Genomic DNA, 20575 nt, shown 5'->3' on the forward strand with positions numbered 1-20575 from the left:
GCACCTAAAGTCAGTTCCGGATCAGCCGGGCTGTGGCTCGTACGTTGGTTTGCGTGCAGCCAGCAGCAACAGCCTGGTTGATCAGGCTCTGATCCACCAGGAGGCCTGGTCACAGACCGGGCCGCAGGGGCGTTGACCCCCGGAACTCTCTCCAGGTAAACTCCAGGTAAACAGCTAAATACCTTCATGGCGCAATGCACTTAATGTACGACATTTTCAACTAACACTATTCGCTTTTTACCTGCTGTTGCTTTTATTATTATTATTATTATTATTATTATTATTATTATTATTATTATTATTATTATTATGATACTGAGGTGGTTGGGCTGACAGGTTGATGGAGCTGCTGTCAGCTGGGATCGTCAAGAAGGCTGAGGAACAATATACGCCTCACAACATCATAGACTGTAACCAGCTACAGACGGAACCCATCCAGCTGAAGACCTTGTTCACGGTGTTCCTTATGCTGGGCGGCACCCTAGTCATCAGCTTCCTTATCCTCGCTGGAGAGATCCTCAGGGCAAAATTTCTTTTCGGAGCTCCTCGTAAATAGAGGAGATATAATTAAAGTGATGAAAGATATCTGAGCAAATGAGAACACACAGAAATGGTTTCAGGTTAGATGAATGTAAGATTTAGGAAGGAGGTAGGAGAGAAGGGACTTAGAATAGAGTTATGGATGATCAAAAACTGTCAGATATATTAAAGTGGGAACTTTGTGCAGCTTTTAAAATAGGCTGGAAAGGTGGGGATGAGTAGAAAAAATCATTGTTGAAAAACGTCACTGAACAAATTTAATGATTTTAAATTATGTTGGATTAGGTTAAATTAATTTACGTTAGGTTAATTTAAATTAGATTAGATTCGATTTGTTAGGTCAGACTAGTTAGCTTAAGTAACCCAGAACAGTAACTTATTAAATCTATGACTTTAGTACGTAGATTCACTTACCCATGCTAGGTATGTCTTTCTCAAACCCGAGCTCTAACTTCAACGCATCCTTCTAATAAATGTGTCACACTTTCACATAGGGTTTGCTGCCCATTTCTAAATTATCTTAAGTCAGGGTACGGCAGATAAAAAAAACTATAAAAGACAATTAAGATACCTTACCACACGAACGGAAAACAGGCAGCCACTGCACTTGGCTCATTAATTACTATGCCACATTACAACGATTCAAGGCTCCGTCAACAGTCACCCATTTGACTGTTTTAACAAAAATTCCTACATCTGCCCAACTTTTTATTTTAAAGCTTCCCAAGGTGTTAGTTTCAATTCAGCCGTCTACTTCATTAATAAGGCTTCTCTTAGAATCTGTGGCTCATACTACAGAGTGGATATAAAGTCATTGGAGAACATACAGAGAAGGATAACAAAATAAATCCACTCTTTAAGAAATCTTTCGTATGAAGCCTGAGAGTCCTGAACCTTCACTCTCATGTAAGATATAGGATGAGAGAAGATATAATTGAAATGTATTGCCATCCCTTATTGACTATGTTTCGCCCACAGTGGGATTTATCAAGTGACAAACAGAACTACCTTCACATTGCTCACTGAACGCTAAATTTTCCTCGACAAGCCTGAGTCTTCAAGCGATCAATATATTTCCGTTAACACTTTCTTTATAATACAGTTAATTAATAAAGGTTTACTAATATTACACTGCTCATGTTCACTACTACTGACAATGACTTTTCTCACTATTGTACAGACGTAAACAATGAAAATATATCACAATACTACTACTACTATACTAATAATAACAAAAACAACAATAATAATAATAATAATAATAATAATAATAATAATACAGATAATTAATATTTCTAAAGATTTTTTTACCAAGATAATTTATACACATGTGACAATTAATTAAGGTGTTTGGTAGGTCCATAACATCATGTTCTTAACTCAGGAGTTTGTTCCAGTCATCCACAACTCTGTTTTCCAACCAGTATTTTCTTACATCGTTCCTAAGCCTAAATTGATTTAACTTGAATCTATCTACTTCGAGTTCTTTCTTAATCAGACGCCATCAGTACTTCATTTTTATCTTATATCCTCGTTTTTAGGATTTGACGTGTTGTTGGAGTGCGAGCAAGGTAATATTAATGAAGGGATTCAGGGAAACCGGTAGGCCGGACTTGAGTCCTGGAGATGGGAAGTACAGTGTCTGCACTCTGAAGGAGGGGTGGTAATGTTCCAGTTTTATAACTGTAGTGTAAGTGTGCCTCTGGCAAGACAGTGATGGAGTGAATGATGATAAAAGTTTTTCTTTTTCAAGCCACCCTGCCTTGGTTGGAAAAGGCCGATGTGTTAATAAAAAATAATCTTCGTTTTGTACACTTCAGTCATTATCTTCCTCTTCTACATCTTTCTAAAGAGCGCAAGTTCAGGGCTCTCAGTCTATTTTTTATGAATCATTTCTTATACATTTGATTAATTTTTCCATTCTTCTCTGTATGTTCTCCAATAAAAACAAATATGCAGCAAATGGAAGTTTTATTCATATGATGTCCTGGTAGTCAGTAAATGGGGGGCTGATAGTGCTGTCCTGGGAGACAGTAATGGGGAAGCTGGAGGTGCTGTCCTGGGAGACAGTAATGGTGAAGCTGGAGGTGCTGTCCTGGGAGACAGTAATGGTGAAGCTGGAGATGCTGTCCTGGGAGACAGTAATGGGGAAGCTGGAGATGCTGTCCTGGGAGACAGTAATGGTGAAGCTGGAGATTTTGTCCAGGTAGTCGGGAATTATACGCAGGAAGGAATACATATGAATGACCGCATAGGGGACAGGAGCCATAGTAGGGAAACAAGTGTAGTCAAAGATAAGATAAAACCAATATTGCAAACTAGAAATACCGCAGGAAATAGCAAACAAGAGGACTCCACTAGCAATAGTGAGGATATATTACCAAAAACAAATGGTGGGAGCTCCATTGTTGGTGCTAGGGAGGATAGAAGTAAGACAGGGAAACATGCACCAACAGGGAATACAGTCACAGAAACCCAAGGCAAACGGAAACCAAGCCTGTGCACATACTATGCACTCGGTATCTGCTGGCATGGGAAATCTGGAAAAACAGATGGGACGTGCAACTATGACCACCCTAGGAAATGCCATGCCCATATGACAACAGGAAAATGCAAACTCCCTTCCTGTAAGCTTTTTCACCCTGAACTGTGTACCTCTTCAGTACAGGAAAGACTGTGCTATAACTTAAATTGCCAGGCATACCATCTAAAGGGGACAAAAAGATACAAAACATCCAGGCCATGAGAAAACCTGGGTAGCCACAGCCACTCAAGAGGGAGAGGTTTTTTAGTGCCAGGAAGGAAAAAAAACTGGCAGGAAATGGCAGAAATCGTACACCAAATCCAGTCATTCCTGGAGTGGAACCACAGTCGATGGCCTCCACTCCAAACCAACAGATACAGATACTAATGCCGGAAAAAAAATCCCCCCCCAGTACCAACAATACCACCAGTCCGATAACATTCTTCTTTGCAAATATACAGGGTCTAAAGCCAGCAACAAACAACAAAATACCTTTCATCCGTGGACTGCTTGCAGAGGCAAAGGCAATGTTCGCGGCTTTCACTGAGACCCACATAAAGGATCACTTGGACAACGAAATATGGATCCCAGGTTACAACCTATACAGATGTGACAGAGTGAACAGGCAAAAGGGGGGGGGTTGGCCTGTACATTGCAGAGTCACTTGTTTGCACAGAACTGCTAAATGCCTCAAATGATGTAGTGGAAGTTTTAGCAGTAAAGGTCGAGAACCAAAACCTAGTCATTGTGATAGTCTACAAGCCTCCGGATGCAACATCCCAGCAATTCCAGGAACAGCTGTTAAAAATTGACCACTGTCTGGAAAACCTTCCAGCTCCTGCACCCAACATCTTGCTCCTGGGGGATTTCAACTTAAGGCACCTAAAATGGAGGAATATAGCAAATAATATTGTTGCAGTAATAACACCAGGAGGCAGCTCTGATGAAAACTCACACTCACGCGAGCTTTTAAATCTCTGCACAAAATTCAATTTAAACCAGCAAATAATAGAGCCTACTAGACTGGAGAATACACTAGACCTCATCTTCACTAACAATGATGATCTGATAAGAAATATCACCATATCAAAAACAATATACTCAGATCACAACATAATTGAGGTTCAGTCATGTATGCGCGGAGCCCCAGACCGACATAATGAGATTAGTCACGAGGGAGCATTCACCAAATTCAACTCAATAACAAAAACATAAAGTGGGACCAAGTAAACCAAGTCCTAACCGATATAAGCTGGGAAGATATACTAAGCAACACAGACCCCAACTTATGCCTAGAACAGATTAACTCGGTAGCACTCGATGTATGCACAAGGCTTATTCCTCTAAGAAAAAGGAGGAGTAGATTTAAAACAGAAAGAGACAGGCGCTCCCTTTACAGGCGACGGAAAAGAATAACAGAGCGGCTAAAAGAGGTCAATATATCTGAAATGCGTAGGGAGACACTGGTCAGAGAAATAGCAAGCATCGAACTTAAGCTAAAAGAATCCTTTAGGAGTCAGGAATCGCGGGAAGAACTAAAAGCCATAAATGAAATCGAAAGAAACCCAAAGTATTTCTTCTCCTATGCCAAATCAAAATCGAGAACAACGTCCAGTATTGGGCCCCTACTTAAACAAGATGGGTCCTACACAGATGACAACAAGGAAATGAGTGAGCTACTCAAGTCCCAATATGACTCAGTTTTTAGCAAGCCGCTAACCAGACTGAGAGTCGAAGATCAAAATGAATTTTTTATGAGAGAGCCACAAAATTTGATTAACACAAGCCTATCCGATGTTATCCTGACGCCAAATGACTTCGAACAGGCGATAAATGACATGCCCATGCACTCTGCCCCAGGGCCAGACTCATGGAACTCTGTGTTCATCAAGAACTGCAAGAAGCCCCTATCACGAGCCTTTTCCATCCTATGGAGAGGGAGCATGGACACGGGGGTCGTCCCACAGTTACTAAAAACAACAGACATAGCCCCACTCCACAAAGGGGGCAGTAAAGCAACAGCAAAGAACTACAGACCAATAGCACTAACATCCCATATCATAAAAATCTTTGAAAGGGTCCTAAGAAGCAAGATCACCACCCATCTAGAAACCCATCAGTTACACAACCCAGGGCAACATGGGTTTAGAACAGGTCGCTCCTGTCTGTCTCAACTATTGGACCACTACGACAAGGTCCTAAATGCACTAGAAGACAAAAAGAATGCAGATGTAATATATACAGACTTTGCAAAAGCCTTCGACAAGTGTGACCATGGCGTAATAGCGCACAAAATGCGTGCTAAAGGAATAACAGGAAAAGTCGGTCGATGGATCTATAATTTCCTCACTAACAGAACACAAAGAGTAGTCGTCAACAGAGTAAAGTCCGAGGCAGCTACGGTGAAAAGCTCTGTTCCACAAGGCACAGTACTCGCTCCCATCTTGTTCCTCATCCTTATATCCGACATAGACAAGGATGTCAGCCACAGCACCGTGTCTTCCTTTGCAGATGACACCCGAATCTGCATGACAGTGTCTTCCATTGCAGACATTGCAAAGCTCCAGGCAGACATCAACCAAATCTTTCAGTGGGCTGCAGAAAACAATATGAAGTTCAACGATGAGAAATTTCAATTACTCAGATATGGTAAGCATGAGGAAATTAAATCTTCATCAGAGTACAAAACAAATTCTGGCCACAAAATAGAGCGAAACACCAACGTCAAAGACCTGGGAGTGATCATGTCGGAGGATCTCACCTTCAAGGACCATGACACTGTATCAATCGCATCTGCTAGAAAAATGACAGGATGGATAATGAGAACCTTCAAAACTAGGGAGGCCAAGCCCATGATGACACTCTTCAGGTCACTTGTTCTATCTAGGCTGGAATATTGCTGCACACTAACAGCACCTTTCAAGGCAGGTGAAATTGCCGACCTAGAAAATGTACAGAGAACTTTCACGGCGCGCATAACGGAGATAAAACACCTCAATTATTGGGAGCGCTTGAGGTTCCTAAACCTGTATTCCCTGGAACGCAGGAGGGAGAGATACATGATTATATACACCTGGAAAATCCTAGAGGGACTAGTACCGAACTTGCACACGAAAATCACCCACTACGAAAGCAAAAGACTTGGCAGACGATGCACCATCCCCCCAATGAAAAGCAGGGGTGTCACCAGCACGTTAAGAGACCATACAATAAGTGTCAGGGGCCCGAGACTGTTCAACTGCCTCCCAGCACACATAAGGGGGATTACCAACAGACCCCTGGCAGTCTTCAAGCTGGCACTGGACAAGCACCTAAAGTCAGTTCCGGATCAGCCGGGCTGTGGCTAGTATGTTGGTTTGCGTGCAGCCAGCAGCAACAGCCTGGTTGATCAGGCTCTGATCCACCAGGAGGCCTGGTCTCAGACCGGGCCGCGGGGGCGTTGACCCCCGGAACTCTCTCCAGGTAAACTCCAGGTAAACAATAGTGGAACACCACCGACCACTTGAGATGGAATGATGCCCGCTGGTGAAAGTATCTCGAAGCGTCATTAATCCCCACTTCAGACACAGCAAAGAAATGACGGCAGCTTTGTCACCTCTTAATGATGGGTATGGGTATGTCACCTCTGAAATATTAACAGTATCCAACCTTAAAACAAACCCTACCGTCACATGGCAACAATTTTCTTTTACTGCTGCTGCTACTACCACCACCACTACTGCTACTACTACTACTACTACTACTACTATTACTGTTCCTTGATGCTGGTGAGGGGCTCTTGATCTAGGGAACTGGATCTGTGCTCCAGTTCCCTGAGTTAAACCTGAATACCTTCCATCCCTCCCCCAAGCACTGTATAATCCTATGGGTTTAGTGCTTCCCCCTTGATTATAATAATAATAATAATACTATTACTACTGCTACTACTACTACTACTACAACCCTCGCTGCTGCTGCTGCTACTGCTGCTTCTGTATAATACCGAGCACATCTCCTGAGGCGCACATCAACCAAATAATTGCTGCAGCATATGAGTACCTGACACCCATATGCTGCAGTAGTTATCGTTCAAGACTCTGTACACCGTGTACGTCAGGTCCATATTAGAGTATGCAGCACCAGTTTGGAACCCACACCTGGTCAACCACGTCAAAAATTTGAGAAAGTGCAAAGGTTTGCTACAGAACTAGTCCCGGAGCTAAGGGATATGTTCTGTGAGGAGAGATTAAGTGAAATCGACCTGACGACACTGGAGAACAGGAGAGATGGGGGAGGGACATGATAACAACAAAAATATTAAGAGGAAATGACAAGGTAGATAGGGACAGGATGTCTCAGAGATGGGGCACAGCAACAAGGGGTCAAAACTCTAATTGAAAACACAGGTGCGTCACAAAGATGTTATGAAGTATTTCTTCAGTCATAGAGTTGTCTGGAGAGTGATGTAGTGGTGGCAGGATCCAAACATAGCTTTAAGAAGAGGTACGATAAAGCTCTTGGAGTAGGGAGAGAGAGTGGACCTAGTAACTTCCAGTGAAGAAGAGGGTCCATGAGCTGTGAATCGATCCCTGCAACCACAAATAGGTGAGTACACACACACACACACACAAATAGGTGAGTACACACGACCAGTGAAGAGGCGGAGCCAGGAGCTATGAACCGACCTCTGCAAGCGCAATTAGGTGAGTACACACACTGTTCTGCCATCACTCGACTCCAGGCTGATATTCAGCAGATTCTCTAAGTAACTCAGCAGTCAGTGCTAATCCAACACTCTCAGATGGCGCTCCCATCAAGATCATACGCTGCATGATTATGTCCACATGGAAATGTCATTTTCCCTTGGACCTTCAACTCTATCATCAACCAACTCTTTCGCCTCAACGGCCTGCCTAGCTTCAAGTTTCCTGATATTGCACCGTCCACAGACATACTAAAAATCCTCCCTGATATAGACGTCACTGTTCCAACAGATCCTCAGTCACTGCCGCCGAAGCCACTTCAGATCTTCCACCTACCGTCTCTCATGAAGCCCAAGCCACTCCAGCTGCCCCGCCTGCTACCACCTCCGTAGCAACAGCAACACTTCCCAAAGAAAAAATTGAAGAAGTCGACGACCATACCCGCCAGGCCTCACCTGGAAACACCTACTATTCTGTATTACATCTACGAACAAGAATACCATGTTCGTTAAAGGACTCCATCCTCTACTCCTTTGACCTCGCTACTGGCAGGACACAGCTCCCACTGAAGAAGTCTCCCATCGATCCCCGTTGAGGAGGGAAATTTATAGTCTACAGTATCACCTCTCTTCTTCCATATCACATCGTGTGAAGATAACACCTACCAGTTCGATGGTAAATGACGCCCCTACAAGCAGCTTGCAAGTCAAGTTATAGGCCAATATCTAACTTACCATTGCTATCCAAAATCTTTGAGAAACTCGTGCACAGGAGACTGTATTCATTTATAACGGCTCAAAACATACTCAACCCCTGCCAGTTTGGATTCAGGAAAAATAAAAGCACTAATGATGCAATCATAAAAATGCTAGATCTGCTTTACACAGCATTGGAAAATAAGGAATATCCACTAGGAATTTTTATTGACCTAAGAAAAGCTTTTGACACAGTAAACCACGAAATCCTACTCCACAAACTTGACCACTACGGTATAAGAGGCCATGCGCTTGCTTATTTCAAATCTTACATTACTAATAGGTATCAGTACGTCACCATTAAAGACACAGCATCAGCAACACTGCCACTTGATACTGGAGTTCCGCAGGGAAGTGTCCTTGGTCCCCTGCTCTTCCTCATATACATCAATGACCTCCCAAACGTATCCCAACACCTGAAACCCATTCTCTTTGCTGATGACACGACTTATGTCATCTCTCACCCTAATCTTGCCACCCTCAACACCATTGTGAATGAGGAGCTGATTAAAATATCGACTTGGATGACAGCCAATAAACTTACGCTTAACACTGACAAAACTTACTATATTATGTTTGGTAGCAGAGCAGGAGATGCACAAATTAACATTAAGATTGACAACACTCCAATTACCAGAAATAATGGGGGAAAATTCCTAGGCTTATACCTTGACAACAACCTGAATTTCAGCACCCATATCCAGCATATAGCCAAAAAAGTATCCAAAACGGTTGGGATCCTCTCCAAGATATGATACTACGTGCCGCAAAATGCCCTTCTCACACTATACCACTCACTTATTTATCCATACCTCACCTATGCTATTTGTGCTTGGGGATCAACTGCAGCAACACACCTAACGCCAATAATAACCCAACAAAAAGCTGCAGTAAGAATAATCACTAAATCCCATCCCTGGCAGCACACCCCCCACTCTTCAAAGATCTAAACTTACTCCCAGTTCAGTACATCCACACTTACTACTATGCAATCTATATCTACAGGGCCTTAAACTCTAATATCAACCTTGACCTAAAACGCTTTCTTGATAGTTGTGACAGAAGCCACAGGCATAACACCAGAAACAAACATCTCTACGACATTCCCCGTGTCCGACTAAACCTTTACAAAAATTCAATGTATGTCAAAGGCCCTAAAATCTGGAATACCCTACCTGAGAACTCTAGAACTGCAGACACATTCATCACCTTCAAAACTACCATTAGAAAACATCTTATCTCCCTGATACACCCCATCAACTAACTACACGAATACCACCTGGTGGTTCACACTTACACTCGCTCACTCATTTGACCATAAACAGAAATATTAATCTCAGTCTTAAAATAATGAATCCTGTGATACTCCAATACTGAAACTATATACTGTGCCAAAACAAAAGCATTCACATTGCTAAACTCACAAAATAGTATTTAGTCACTTAGCCATAATACCAACTTACCTCATAATTTGTAATATTTTACAATTAAGAATAAAACTAAGTATGCCCGAAATGCCTAGCCATGCTAAGCGTTCTAGTGGTACACTCTGTAATCACAATTTTACTACATGTAAACCAAACAATAACCAAATTTCTGTAAACTCAGCATTGTAATCCTTATAGAGAATAAACTTTGAATTTGAATTTGAATTTGAAGTTCTCCAGCACTGCCTTCCTCAAAGACTCCTTCCTAGTTGCCTGCACCAGCGATAAGGAGGCCGAAAAACTCCTCATTACTACCGCTATCACGACTTAAGGATCATGGCTTTGTCATCTCTAACTCTGTTGTTAGGTAAGACACATATGCAACAGTTAGGTATCTTTATTTTGAAACGTTTCGCCTACACAGTAGGCTTCTTCACTCGAGTACAGAAAAGTTGATAGAAGCAGAAGATACTGACGACCTCAAAACTTCAAGGGTGATGGACTGATTACATCGTCTTCAAGTATCTTCTGCTTCTATCAACTTTTCTGTACTCGACTGAAGAAGCCTACTGTGTAGGCGAAACGTTTCGAAATAAAGATACCTAACTGTTGCATATGTGTCTTACCTAACAACCTGTCGGTATTTTATACCATTTCATCTCTAACTCTCCATACTTGAAGGCGAAACGTTCTATTTTCGTAAAATGACTAGACAGGATCATCGCGGCTCTCTCTACTGAAGAACTCAAGTCATCCATCGAAGACCAGAATGCCTAGGCCTCGGTGGACATCAATATTGTAATTCCCAACGCCTCCTCAGTGATTAAGATCACATTTTAGGACACTGCCATGGCAGCTCAAACTTTATCTGGCGGACTGGCCATCGAACCTGAACGCTTCAAACATATCTCTCACTGCTGGACCTACTAGTCATACAACCACACTACCAAGGACTGCCTCATCAAGGAAAAGAAATTTTTTACAAACTGTGGGACAGAAGTACACGATTTCAAATCCTGCACGACCATTACCAGTGCTCCAACGTGCCTTAACTGAAGGGTAATTAATCATCACACTCTTCCAGCTAAGTACCCACTTCGAAAAAAAAAAAATCGTATCTAAGAAAATCCAGGAAGACCTTAAGAATATTTCTAAATCTCAGACTTATGCCGTCATTACTAAACTTCAGTCTAACACAACCAAGATCCTCCGAGGTGAAGTCCGTGGTTCGATCCCCGGTACGGGTGAGAACATTAGGACGTGTTTCCTTTAAGACACCTGCTGTCCCTTCTTCTTGATTCGTCGGTACTCTCCCGGCCCAGGTCTTTTCCAGATGGTGACCCGGCCTGGGCTCCCTGTCCTGGGAGTGTCCGAGACCTATGTCTGCAATGGGAGGAGGTACAAGTACCTCCTCATCTTCTGGGACCAACTGTCCCCAGGCCTAGCCCCATTCGCCGCCCTCACGGGACTCGTAAGGAGAAGCTAGGCCACTGGTCTGCCATCTTCCCCGCCCAACGGAGGCTCGTGGGAATGGCAGTCTTGTGAGCTGCAGGTTTACCTGGAGTTTACGAAAGCTCTGGCCATTTCTCTGCTGTCCCTGTTCACCCATAGGATCACCCATAGGATCACCCATAGGATCACACATAGGATCACTCATAGGATCACCCATAGGATCACCCATAGGATCGCCCATAGGATCACACATAGGATCACTCATAGGATCACCCATAGGATCACCCATAGGATCGCCCATAGGATCACACATAGGATCACACATAGGATCACTCATAGGATCAAAGAAAGGCTTGAGAACTCCCTAATCCTCGGGAACCGGGAGCTGGGGCTCAATACGGCTCAAGATGTGAGTGCCTTTAATAATGTACTACCATTAACAATAACAACAGACATTAAAACAACAACAAACAAAACAATAACAATAAACACCAGCAACAAAAAGCAGCAAGCAACAAAGACGTTAGAGTTAAGACATGTTTTCTCAGGGAATAAGTAAGTTAGTTTATTCAGGTATACACAAATACAGTTACATAGATTATCATACATAGCAGCATATATATGTACCAACGATAACCCAAAAACGTCAGGCAGAGTGACTTATAAAATATCTGGCTTGCAGATGTTTAGGCCTGGGGTCCACCTGTTATAAATTGGAAATTAGATGTCGCCTTTTTTTTTTTTTTTTTTTTTTTTAGAAAATTTTGTTTCTTTTACCTGGAGTTTACCTGGAGAGAGTTCCGGGGGTCAACGCCCCCGCGGCCCGGTCTGTGACTAGGCCTCCTGGTGGATCAGAGCCTGATCAACCAGGCTGTTGCTGCTGGCTGCGTACGAGCCACAGCCAGGCTGGTCAGGAACCGACTTTGGGTGCTTGTCCAGTGCCAGCTTGAAGACTGCCAGGGGTCTGTTGGTAATCCCCCTTATGTATGCTGGGAGGCAGTTGAACAGTCTCGGGCCCCTGACACTTATTGTATGGTCTCTTAACGTGCTAGTGACACCCCTGCTTTTCATTGGGGGGATGGTGCATCGTCTGCCAAGTCTTTTGCTTTCGTAGTGAGTGATTTTCGTGTGCAAGTTCGGTACTAGTCCCTCTAGGATTTTCCATGTGTATATAATCATGTATCTCTCCCTCCTGCATTCCAGGGAATACAGTTTTAGGAACCTCAAGCACTCCCAGTAATTGAGGTGTTTTATCTCCGTTATGCGCGCCATGAAGGTTCTCTGTACATTTTCTAGGTCAGCAATTTCACCTGCCTTGAAAGGTGCTGTTAGTGTGCAGCAATATTCCAGCCTAGATAGAACAAGTGACCTGAAGAGTGTCATCATGAGCTTGGCCTCCCTAGTTTTGAAGGTTCTCATTATCCATCCTGTCATTTTTCTAGCAGATGCGATTGATACAATGTTATGGTCCTTGAAGGTGAGATCCTCCGACATGATCACTCCCAGGTCTTTGACGTTGGTGTTTCGCTCTATTTTGTGGCCAGAATTTGTTTTGTACTCTGATGAAGATTAAATTTCCTCGTGTTTACAATATCTGAGTAATTGAAATTTCTCATCGTTGAACTTCATATTGTTTTCTGCAGCACACTGAAAGATTTGGTTGATGTCCACCTGGACCCTTGCAGTGTCTGCAATGGAAGACACTGTCATGCAGATTCGGGTGTCATCTGCAAAGGAAGACACGGTGCTGTGGCTGACATCCTTGTCTATGTCAGATATGAGGATGAGGAACAAGATGGGAGCGAGTACTGTGCCTTGTGGAACAGAGCTTTTCACCGTAGCTGTCTCGGACTTTACTCTCTTGACGACTACTCTCTGTGTTCTGTTAGTGAGGAAATTATAGATCCATCGACCGACTTTTCCTGTTATTCCTTTAGCACGCATTTTGTGCGCTATTACGCCATGGTCACACTTGTCGAAGGTTTCTGCAAAGTCTGTATATATTACATCTGCATTCTTTTTGTCTTCTAGTGCATTTAGGGCCTTGTCGTAGTGATCCAATATTTGAGACAGACAGGAGCGACCTGTTCTAAACCCATGTTGCCCTGGGTTGTGTAACTGATGGGTTTCTAGATGGGTGGTGATCTTGCTTCTTAGGACCCTTTCAAAGATTTTTATGATATGGGATGTTAGTGCTATCGGTCTGTAGTTCTTTGCTGCTGCTTTACTGCCCCCTTTGTGGAGTGGGGCTATGTCTGTTGTTTTTAGTAACTGTGGGACGACCCCCATGTCCATGCTCCCTCTCCATAGGATGGAAAAGGCTCATGATAGGGGCTTCTTGCAGTTCTTGATGAACACGGAGTTCCATGAGTCTGGCCCTGGGGCAGAGTGCATGGGCATGTCATTTATCGCCTGTTCGAAGTCATTTGGCGTCAGGATAACATCGGATAGGCTTGTGTTAACCAAATTTTGTGGCTCTCTCATAAAAAATTCATTTTGATCTTCGACTCTCAGTCTGGTTAGCGGCTTGCTAAAAACTGAGTCATATTGGGACTTGAGTAGCTCACTCATTTCCTTGCTGTCATTTGTGTAGGACCCATCTTGTTTAAGTAGGGGCCCAATACTGGACGGTGTTCTCGACTTTGATTTGGCATAGGAGAAGAAATACTTTGAGTTTCTTTCGATTTCATTTATGGCTTTTAGTTCTTCCCGCGATTCCTGACTCCTATAAGATTCCTTTAGCTTAAGTTCGATGCTTGCTATTTCTCTGACCAGTGTCTCCCTACGCATTTCAGATAGATTGACCTCTTTTAGCCGCTCTGTTATTCTTTTCCGTCGCCTGTAAAGGGACCACCTGTCTCTTTCTATTTTACATCTACTCCTCCTTTTTCTTAGAGGAATAAGCCTTGTGCATACATCGAGTGCCACCAAGTTAATCTGTTCTAGGCATAAGTTGGGGTCTGTGTTGCTTAGTATATCTTCCCAGCTTATATCGGTTAGGACTTGGTTTACTTGGTCCCACTTTATGTTTTTGTTATTGAAGTTGAATTTGGTGAATGCTCCCTCGTGACTAGTCTCATTATGTCGGTCTGGGGCTCCACGCATACATGTCTGAACCTCAATTATGTTGTGATCTGAGTATATTGTTTTTGATATGGTGATATTTCTTATCAGATCATCATTGTTAGTGAAGATGAGGTCTAGTGTATTCTCCAGTCTAGTAGGCTCTATTATTTGCTGGTTTAAATTGAATTTTGTGCAGAGATTTAAAAGCTCGTGTGAGTGTGAGTTTTCATCAGAGCTGCCTCCTGGTGTTATTACTGCAACAATATTATTTGCTATATTCCTCCATTTTAGGTGCCTTAAGTTGAAATCCCCCAGGAGCAAGATGTTGGGTGCAGGAGCTTGAAGATTTTCCAGACAGTGGTCAATTTTTAACAGCTGTTCCTGGAATTGCTGGGATGTTGCATCCGGAGGCTTGTAGACTACCACAATGACTAGGTTTTGGTTCTCGACCTTTACTGCTAAAACTTCCACTACATTATTTGAGGCATTAAGCAGTTTTGTGCAAACAAGTGACTCTGCAATGTACAGGCCAACCCCCCCCCTCCTTTTTGCCTGTTCACTCTGTCACATCTGTATAGGTTGTAACCTGGGATCCATATTTCGTTGTCCAAGTGATCCTTTATGTGGGTCTCAGTGAAAGCCGCGAACATTGCCTTTGCCTCTGCAAGCAGTCCACGGATGAAAGGTATTTTGTTGTTTGTTGCTGGCTTTAGACCCTGTATATTTGCAAAGAAGAATGTCATCGGACTGGTGGTATTGTTGGTACTGGGGATGGATTTTTTTTCCGGCATTAGTATCTGTATCTGTTGGTTTGGAGTGAAGGCCATCGACTGTGGTTCCACTCCAGGAATGACTTGAGTTGGTGTACGATTTCTGCCATTTCCTGCCAGTTTTTTTTCCTTCCTGGCACTAAAGAACCTCTCCCTCTTGAGTAGCTGTGGCTACCCAGGTTTTCCCATGGCCTGGATGTTTTGTATCTTTTTGTCCCCTTTAGATGGTGTGCCTGGCAATTTAAGTTATAGCACAGTCTTTCCTGTACTGAAGAGGTACACATTTCAGGGTGAAAAAGCTTACAGGAAGGGAGTTTGCATTTTCCTGTTGTCATATGGGCATGGCATTTTCTAGGGTGGTCATAGTTGCACGTCCCGTCTGTTTTTCCAGATTTCCCATGTCTGCAGATACCAAGTGCATAGTATGTGCACAGGCTTGGTTTTCGTTTGCCTTGGGTTTCTGTGACTGTATTCCCTGTTGGTGCATGTTTCCCTGTCTTATTCCTATCCTCCCTAGCACCAACAATGGAGCTCCCACCAGTTGTTTTTGGTAATATATCCTCACTATTGCTAGTGGAGTCCTCTTGTTTGCTATTTCCTGTGGTATTTCTAGTTTGCAATATTGGTTTTATCTTATCTTATTTTTTTCCCGGACTTTCGGGGGCGGGGCTCAATAAAGGATCAGCTATGGTAAGTAAGTAAGTAAATAAGTAAGTGTAGTGATACTGGTCCTGTGGGGAGCAGCAGCAGGATAATACTGCACCACCTCTAGGGGCCCTTAACAACAACAACAGTTTGGCGTGCGTCATGGGCACCAACATATGGTGTGTGATTCTCTCCTACTTTATCCATTTATCACCGATGCAGATTACATGGTGAGTTTAAATATGTGGCCTGTAGTTATAACTTTTCTCTTGACATATGCAAGACATCACCATCCCTGTAGAAGCCATTATTAGATGTACTAGTCATTATATTTTGTTGTTGCAGAAGTACTATGAAGATTCTATGTTCAATAAAGCCTAGAGATAAGGCCTGTGTTTCTATCACAACAATTTATTGAACATAGAATCCTGGGCTACCTGGTGGTGATCCTGCGCTAGACTACATCACAACATGGAGCGTTTACTGAAACCTGAGAGGCTAGACTGTGACCCCAGCTTATCAACGGCTGCTCAGGAATGGAAGCACTGGTTTAAGACTTTCGAAAACTTCTTGGGAGCCCTTCCTAAAGAAGATCTAGATAAACTAAGTCTGCTCATCAATTTTGTGTCACCTAAGATATATGAGGCTATTTCTGAGTGTAATACCTACGAAGATGCTATCAAAACCCTCAAGTCTCAGTATATTAAACCTACAAATGAAATCTTTGCACGCTATCGCCTTGCAACTCGCCGCCAGCAGATTGATGAGTCCTTAGAGGAATACTTTCAAGCACTGAAAATTTTAGGTAAGGACTGTCACTTCCAAGCAGTGACAGCTGCTCAGTATTGTGAAGAGTCCATCAGGGATGCTTTTATCAGTGGCCTGCAATCACCAATAATAAGGCAGCGTTTATTGGAGAATAAAACTCTCGACTTAGCCGCTGCCTTTGACCAGGCAAGAGCTCTAGATTCAGCCCAGAAGAATTCTGAAGTATACAGTACCACTCAGCCTTCTCGAGTGATAAGTGCTGCAATTCCTGACCAAGACTCTTGCAATGAAGTTACTGTGGAACCTGCCTCAGTGACAGCAGCAGCAGGTACGGTGTGTTTCTTTTGTGGTTTTTCAAGACATCCACGTCCAAAGTGTCCTGCTCGTGAAGCAATGTGCCATAAATGCCACAAGAAAGGTCACTTTGCAAAAGTATGTCGTGCTAATGCATCAACAAGAGCTAGTGCCTCCACACATTCCAGTGATCATGCGACACTAGCAACAGTGACTTCTGCGGCTACTCCAAATTCACTGTCAAAGGCAGTTGTGAAAGTATTCATCAAAGGAACAGAAGTAGATGGTCTTATTGATAGTGGCAGCTCAGAGAGTTTCATCAACCTTGACTTAGTTAAACGGCTCTCCTTGACTCTACATCACTCATCAGGTACCGTTTCCATGGCATCAACATCTCTCTCTATTCAGACCTTAGGGTTTTGTAAGGTAAATCTCAGAGTTAATGGAAAGGATTATCAAGATGTACATTTAGCTATTCTGCCACAACTGTGCTCTGATGTTATCCTTGGTCAGGACTTTCAGAAGCTGCATGGTAGTGTCACCTTAACATATGGAGGTGAACTGCCTCCTCTTGTTGTCTGTGGACTTAGCACTTTAAGGGTAGACCCACCAAAGCTGTTTGCAAATCTTACCGCGGATTGCCATCCTATATCAGCTAAGTCACGCCGCTATTCTTATGAGGATCGGATGTTCATTGAGAAAGAAACTCAGAGGCTGCTGAAGGAGGGTATTATAGAACCGAGTGATTCCCCTTGGCGTGCACAGGTTGTTGTTGTTAAAGATGGTTATAGGAAACGGAGACTGGCTATCGATTACTCTGAGACAATCAACAAATTTACACTTCTTGATGGGTACCCTCTACCTCGAATTGACGATACAGTGAACAAAATTGCTCAGTACTACGTGTTTAGCACAATTGATCTGCAGTGCCTATCATCAAGTCCCTATAAGGAATGAAGATAAACCATACACAGCGTTTCAGGCTAGTGATGGCCTGTATCAGTTTACCAGAGTCCCTTTTGGAGTCACCAATGGGGTAGCCTGCTTCCAACGAATTATGGATTCACTCATTCAGGAAGAGCAACTCATGGGAACTTACGCGTATTTAGATAATGTTACCATTTGTGGCAAGACCCAGGAGGAACATGATGCAAACCTTGATAAGTTTTTGGAAGCCGCCAAGAAGAAAAATATCAGTTACAATGAGGAAAAGTGCACTTTTTCAACTAAAAGGCTTAGCATCCTTGGTTATGTAGTGGAAGGAGGTTCAATATTCCCAGACCCTGAACGACTACGACCTCTACGGGAACTTCCAATGCCTCAAGACAAAAAGTCACTCCGAAGAACTCTTGGTCTCTTTGCTTATTACTCACAATGGATCTACAACTATTCAAGTAAAGTCCGCCCATTGAGTGCTACCACATTTCCTGTGACAAAGGAAGCAGAAGCCGCTTTCCATACTCTCAAACAGAACATTGAAAACTCAGTAGTTCAAGCCATTGATGAGTCCCTACCATTCGAAGTGGAAACGGATGCATCTGACATTGCCATTGCTGCAGTCTTATCTCAGGCAGGACGACCAGTAGCCTTCTTTTCGAGAACTTTTCAAGGATCAGAGAAATGTTATGCTGCTGTAGAAAAGGAAGCCCAGGCCATCATAGAAGCAGTTCGCCACTGGAGGCATTATTTAACTGGTAGACATTTCACCATAAGGACTGACCAACGGTCCGTGATGTATATGTTCGACAAGAGGCACAAAAGTAGGATAAAGAATGACAAGATATTACGCTGGAGGATGGAACTATCGTGTTATGACTTTGATATTCTGTACCGACCGGGTCAAGAGAACATCTCACCTGATGCATTCTCTAGGTCCCACTGTGGAGCAGCATGTCATGATTTGCAATCACTCTCAGCTCTCCACAAGGCTTTGTGTCACCCAGGAGTTACACGCCTGTTGTGATAGAAACACAGGCCTTATCTCTAGGCTTTATTGAACATAGAATCTTCATAGTACTTCTGCAACAACAAAATATAATGACTAGTACATCTAATAATGGCTTCTACAGGGATGGTGATGTCTTGCATATGTCAAGAGAAAAGTTATAACTACAGGCCACATATTTAAACTCACCATGTAATCTGCATGACTAATGTATATATATATAAATAGAGGAGGAGAGAATCACACCGTGTGTTGGCGCCCATCACACACACCAAACTGTTGTTGTTGTTAAGGGCCCCTAGAGGTGGTGCAGTATTATCCTGCTGCTGCTCCCCACAGGACCAGTATCACTACAATCTCCCCCTTCTAAAATATCAGAGACAGTAATCTCCCAAACTGTTAGGTGGGCGACGTACACGTCCCGACCTTCGTAGCCCTTGAGCCTCTCCACCAGGTTCGATATTTTCCAGCGGGGTTTGATTAACTGCTGGAGCAGAATCCTCTATTTCCATAGGGGTAGTCTCAAGGGGCTTTCCAGGAGAAAACGAAGCATCTTTCACATCTATTGGTGTATCTTGAGATTCCACACTAATGGGGATTTCAACTGGGGCTAAATGTCTTGTAGATACTGTAGTCTCTTCACCATTTTGGTAGCGAATGTGGGCGTAATGTGGATTAGCTTGCAGGAGCTCTACCTCTTCCACTAAAGGATCTGTCTTGTTCATTCTACGGTGACTCTTCAGGAGAACGGGTCCAGGATGACATAACCAAGTGGGCACGGAGGCTCCCGTAGAGGAACGACGTGAATAGTTGAGGAGTCTTTCATGAGGGGTTGCATTAGTAGCTGTGCACAGCAATGATCTAATAGAGTGAAGAGCATCAGGTAGGACAGTTTGCCAGTGTTGAACAGGTAGATTGCACGACTTCAATGTCATTGTAACTGCCTTCCATATAGTACCATTGAACCGCTCCACTTGACCATTGCCTTGAGGGTTGTAGCTTGTTGTTCTGCTGCAGGCAATACCTTTGCTAGCCAAAAACTCCTGGAGTTCGTTACTCATGAACGAGGATCCCCTGTCTGAATGGATATAAGCTGGCATACCAAAAATAGAGAACAACTGTGAAAGACAACTAATAACAGTTGAAGCAGCCATATTTGCACAGGGGAATACAAAGGAAAACCTTGAATATTCATCTACTATGTTAAGGAAATACCTATTCTGATTTGTGCTTGGTAGAGGTCCTTTGAAATCTATATTCAATCTTTCGAAAGGCTGGGTGGATTTTATGAGATGAGTCTTCTCTGGCTGATGAAAGTTTGGCTTGCACTCTGCACATACTCTGCATGCTCTGATCACTTGTCGCACATCTTCCACTGAGTAGGGCATGTTCTTTGATTTGACAAAATGGTACAGGCGTGTAACTCCTGGGTGACACAAAGCCTTGTGGAGCGCTGAGAGTGATTGCAAATCATGACATGCTGCTCCACAGTGGGACCTAGAGAATGCATCAGGTGAGATGTTCTCTTGGCCCGGTCGGTACAGAATATCAAAGTCATAACACGATAGTTCCATCCTCCAGCGTAATATCTTGTCATTCTTTATCCTACTTTTGTGCTTCTTGTCGAACATATACATCACGGACCGTTGGTCAGTCCTTATGGTGAAACGTCTACCAGTTAAATAATGCCTCCAGTGGCGAACTGCT

The 20575-nt window shown here is 43.2% G+C and overlaps 1 protein-coding gene across 1 annotated transcript in view; it reads left to right on the forward strand.

Moving 5' to 3' along the window:
* Window positions 1-2503, forward strand: part of LOC128695788 (probable glutamate receptor) — a 37860-nt gene extending 35357 nt beyond the window's left edge. The window contains exon 9 of the mRNA XM_053786622.2: window positions 337-2503. Coding sequence (XP_053642597.2) covers window positions 337-556 — 220 coding nt within the window. The 3' untranslated portion in view covers window positions 557-2503. The remainder of the gene's footprint in view (window positions 1-336) is intronic.
* Window positions 2504-20575: the final 18072 nt, after the last annotated feature.

Source organism: Cherax quadricarinatus, chromosome 14 (genome assembly GCF_038502225.1).
Source record: "Cherax quadricarinatus isolate ZL_2023a chromosome 14, ASM3850222v1, whole genome shotgun sequence".
Lineage (NCBI taxonomy): Eukaryota > Metazoa > Arthropoda > Malacostraca > Decapoda > Parastacidae > Cherax > Cherax quadricarinatus.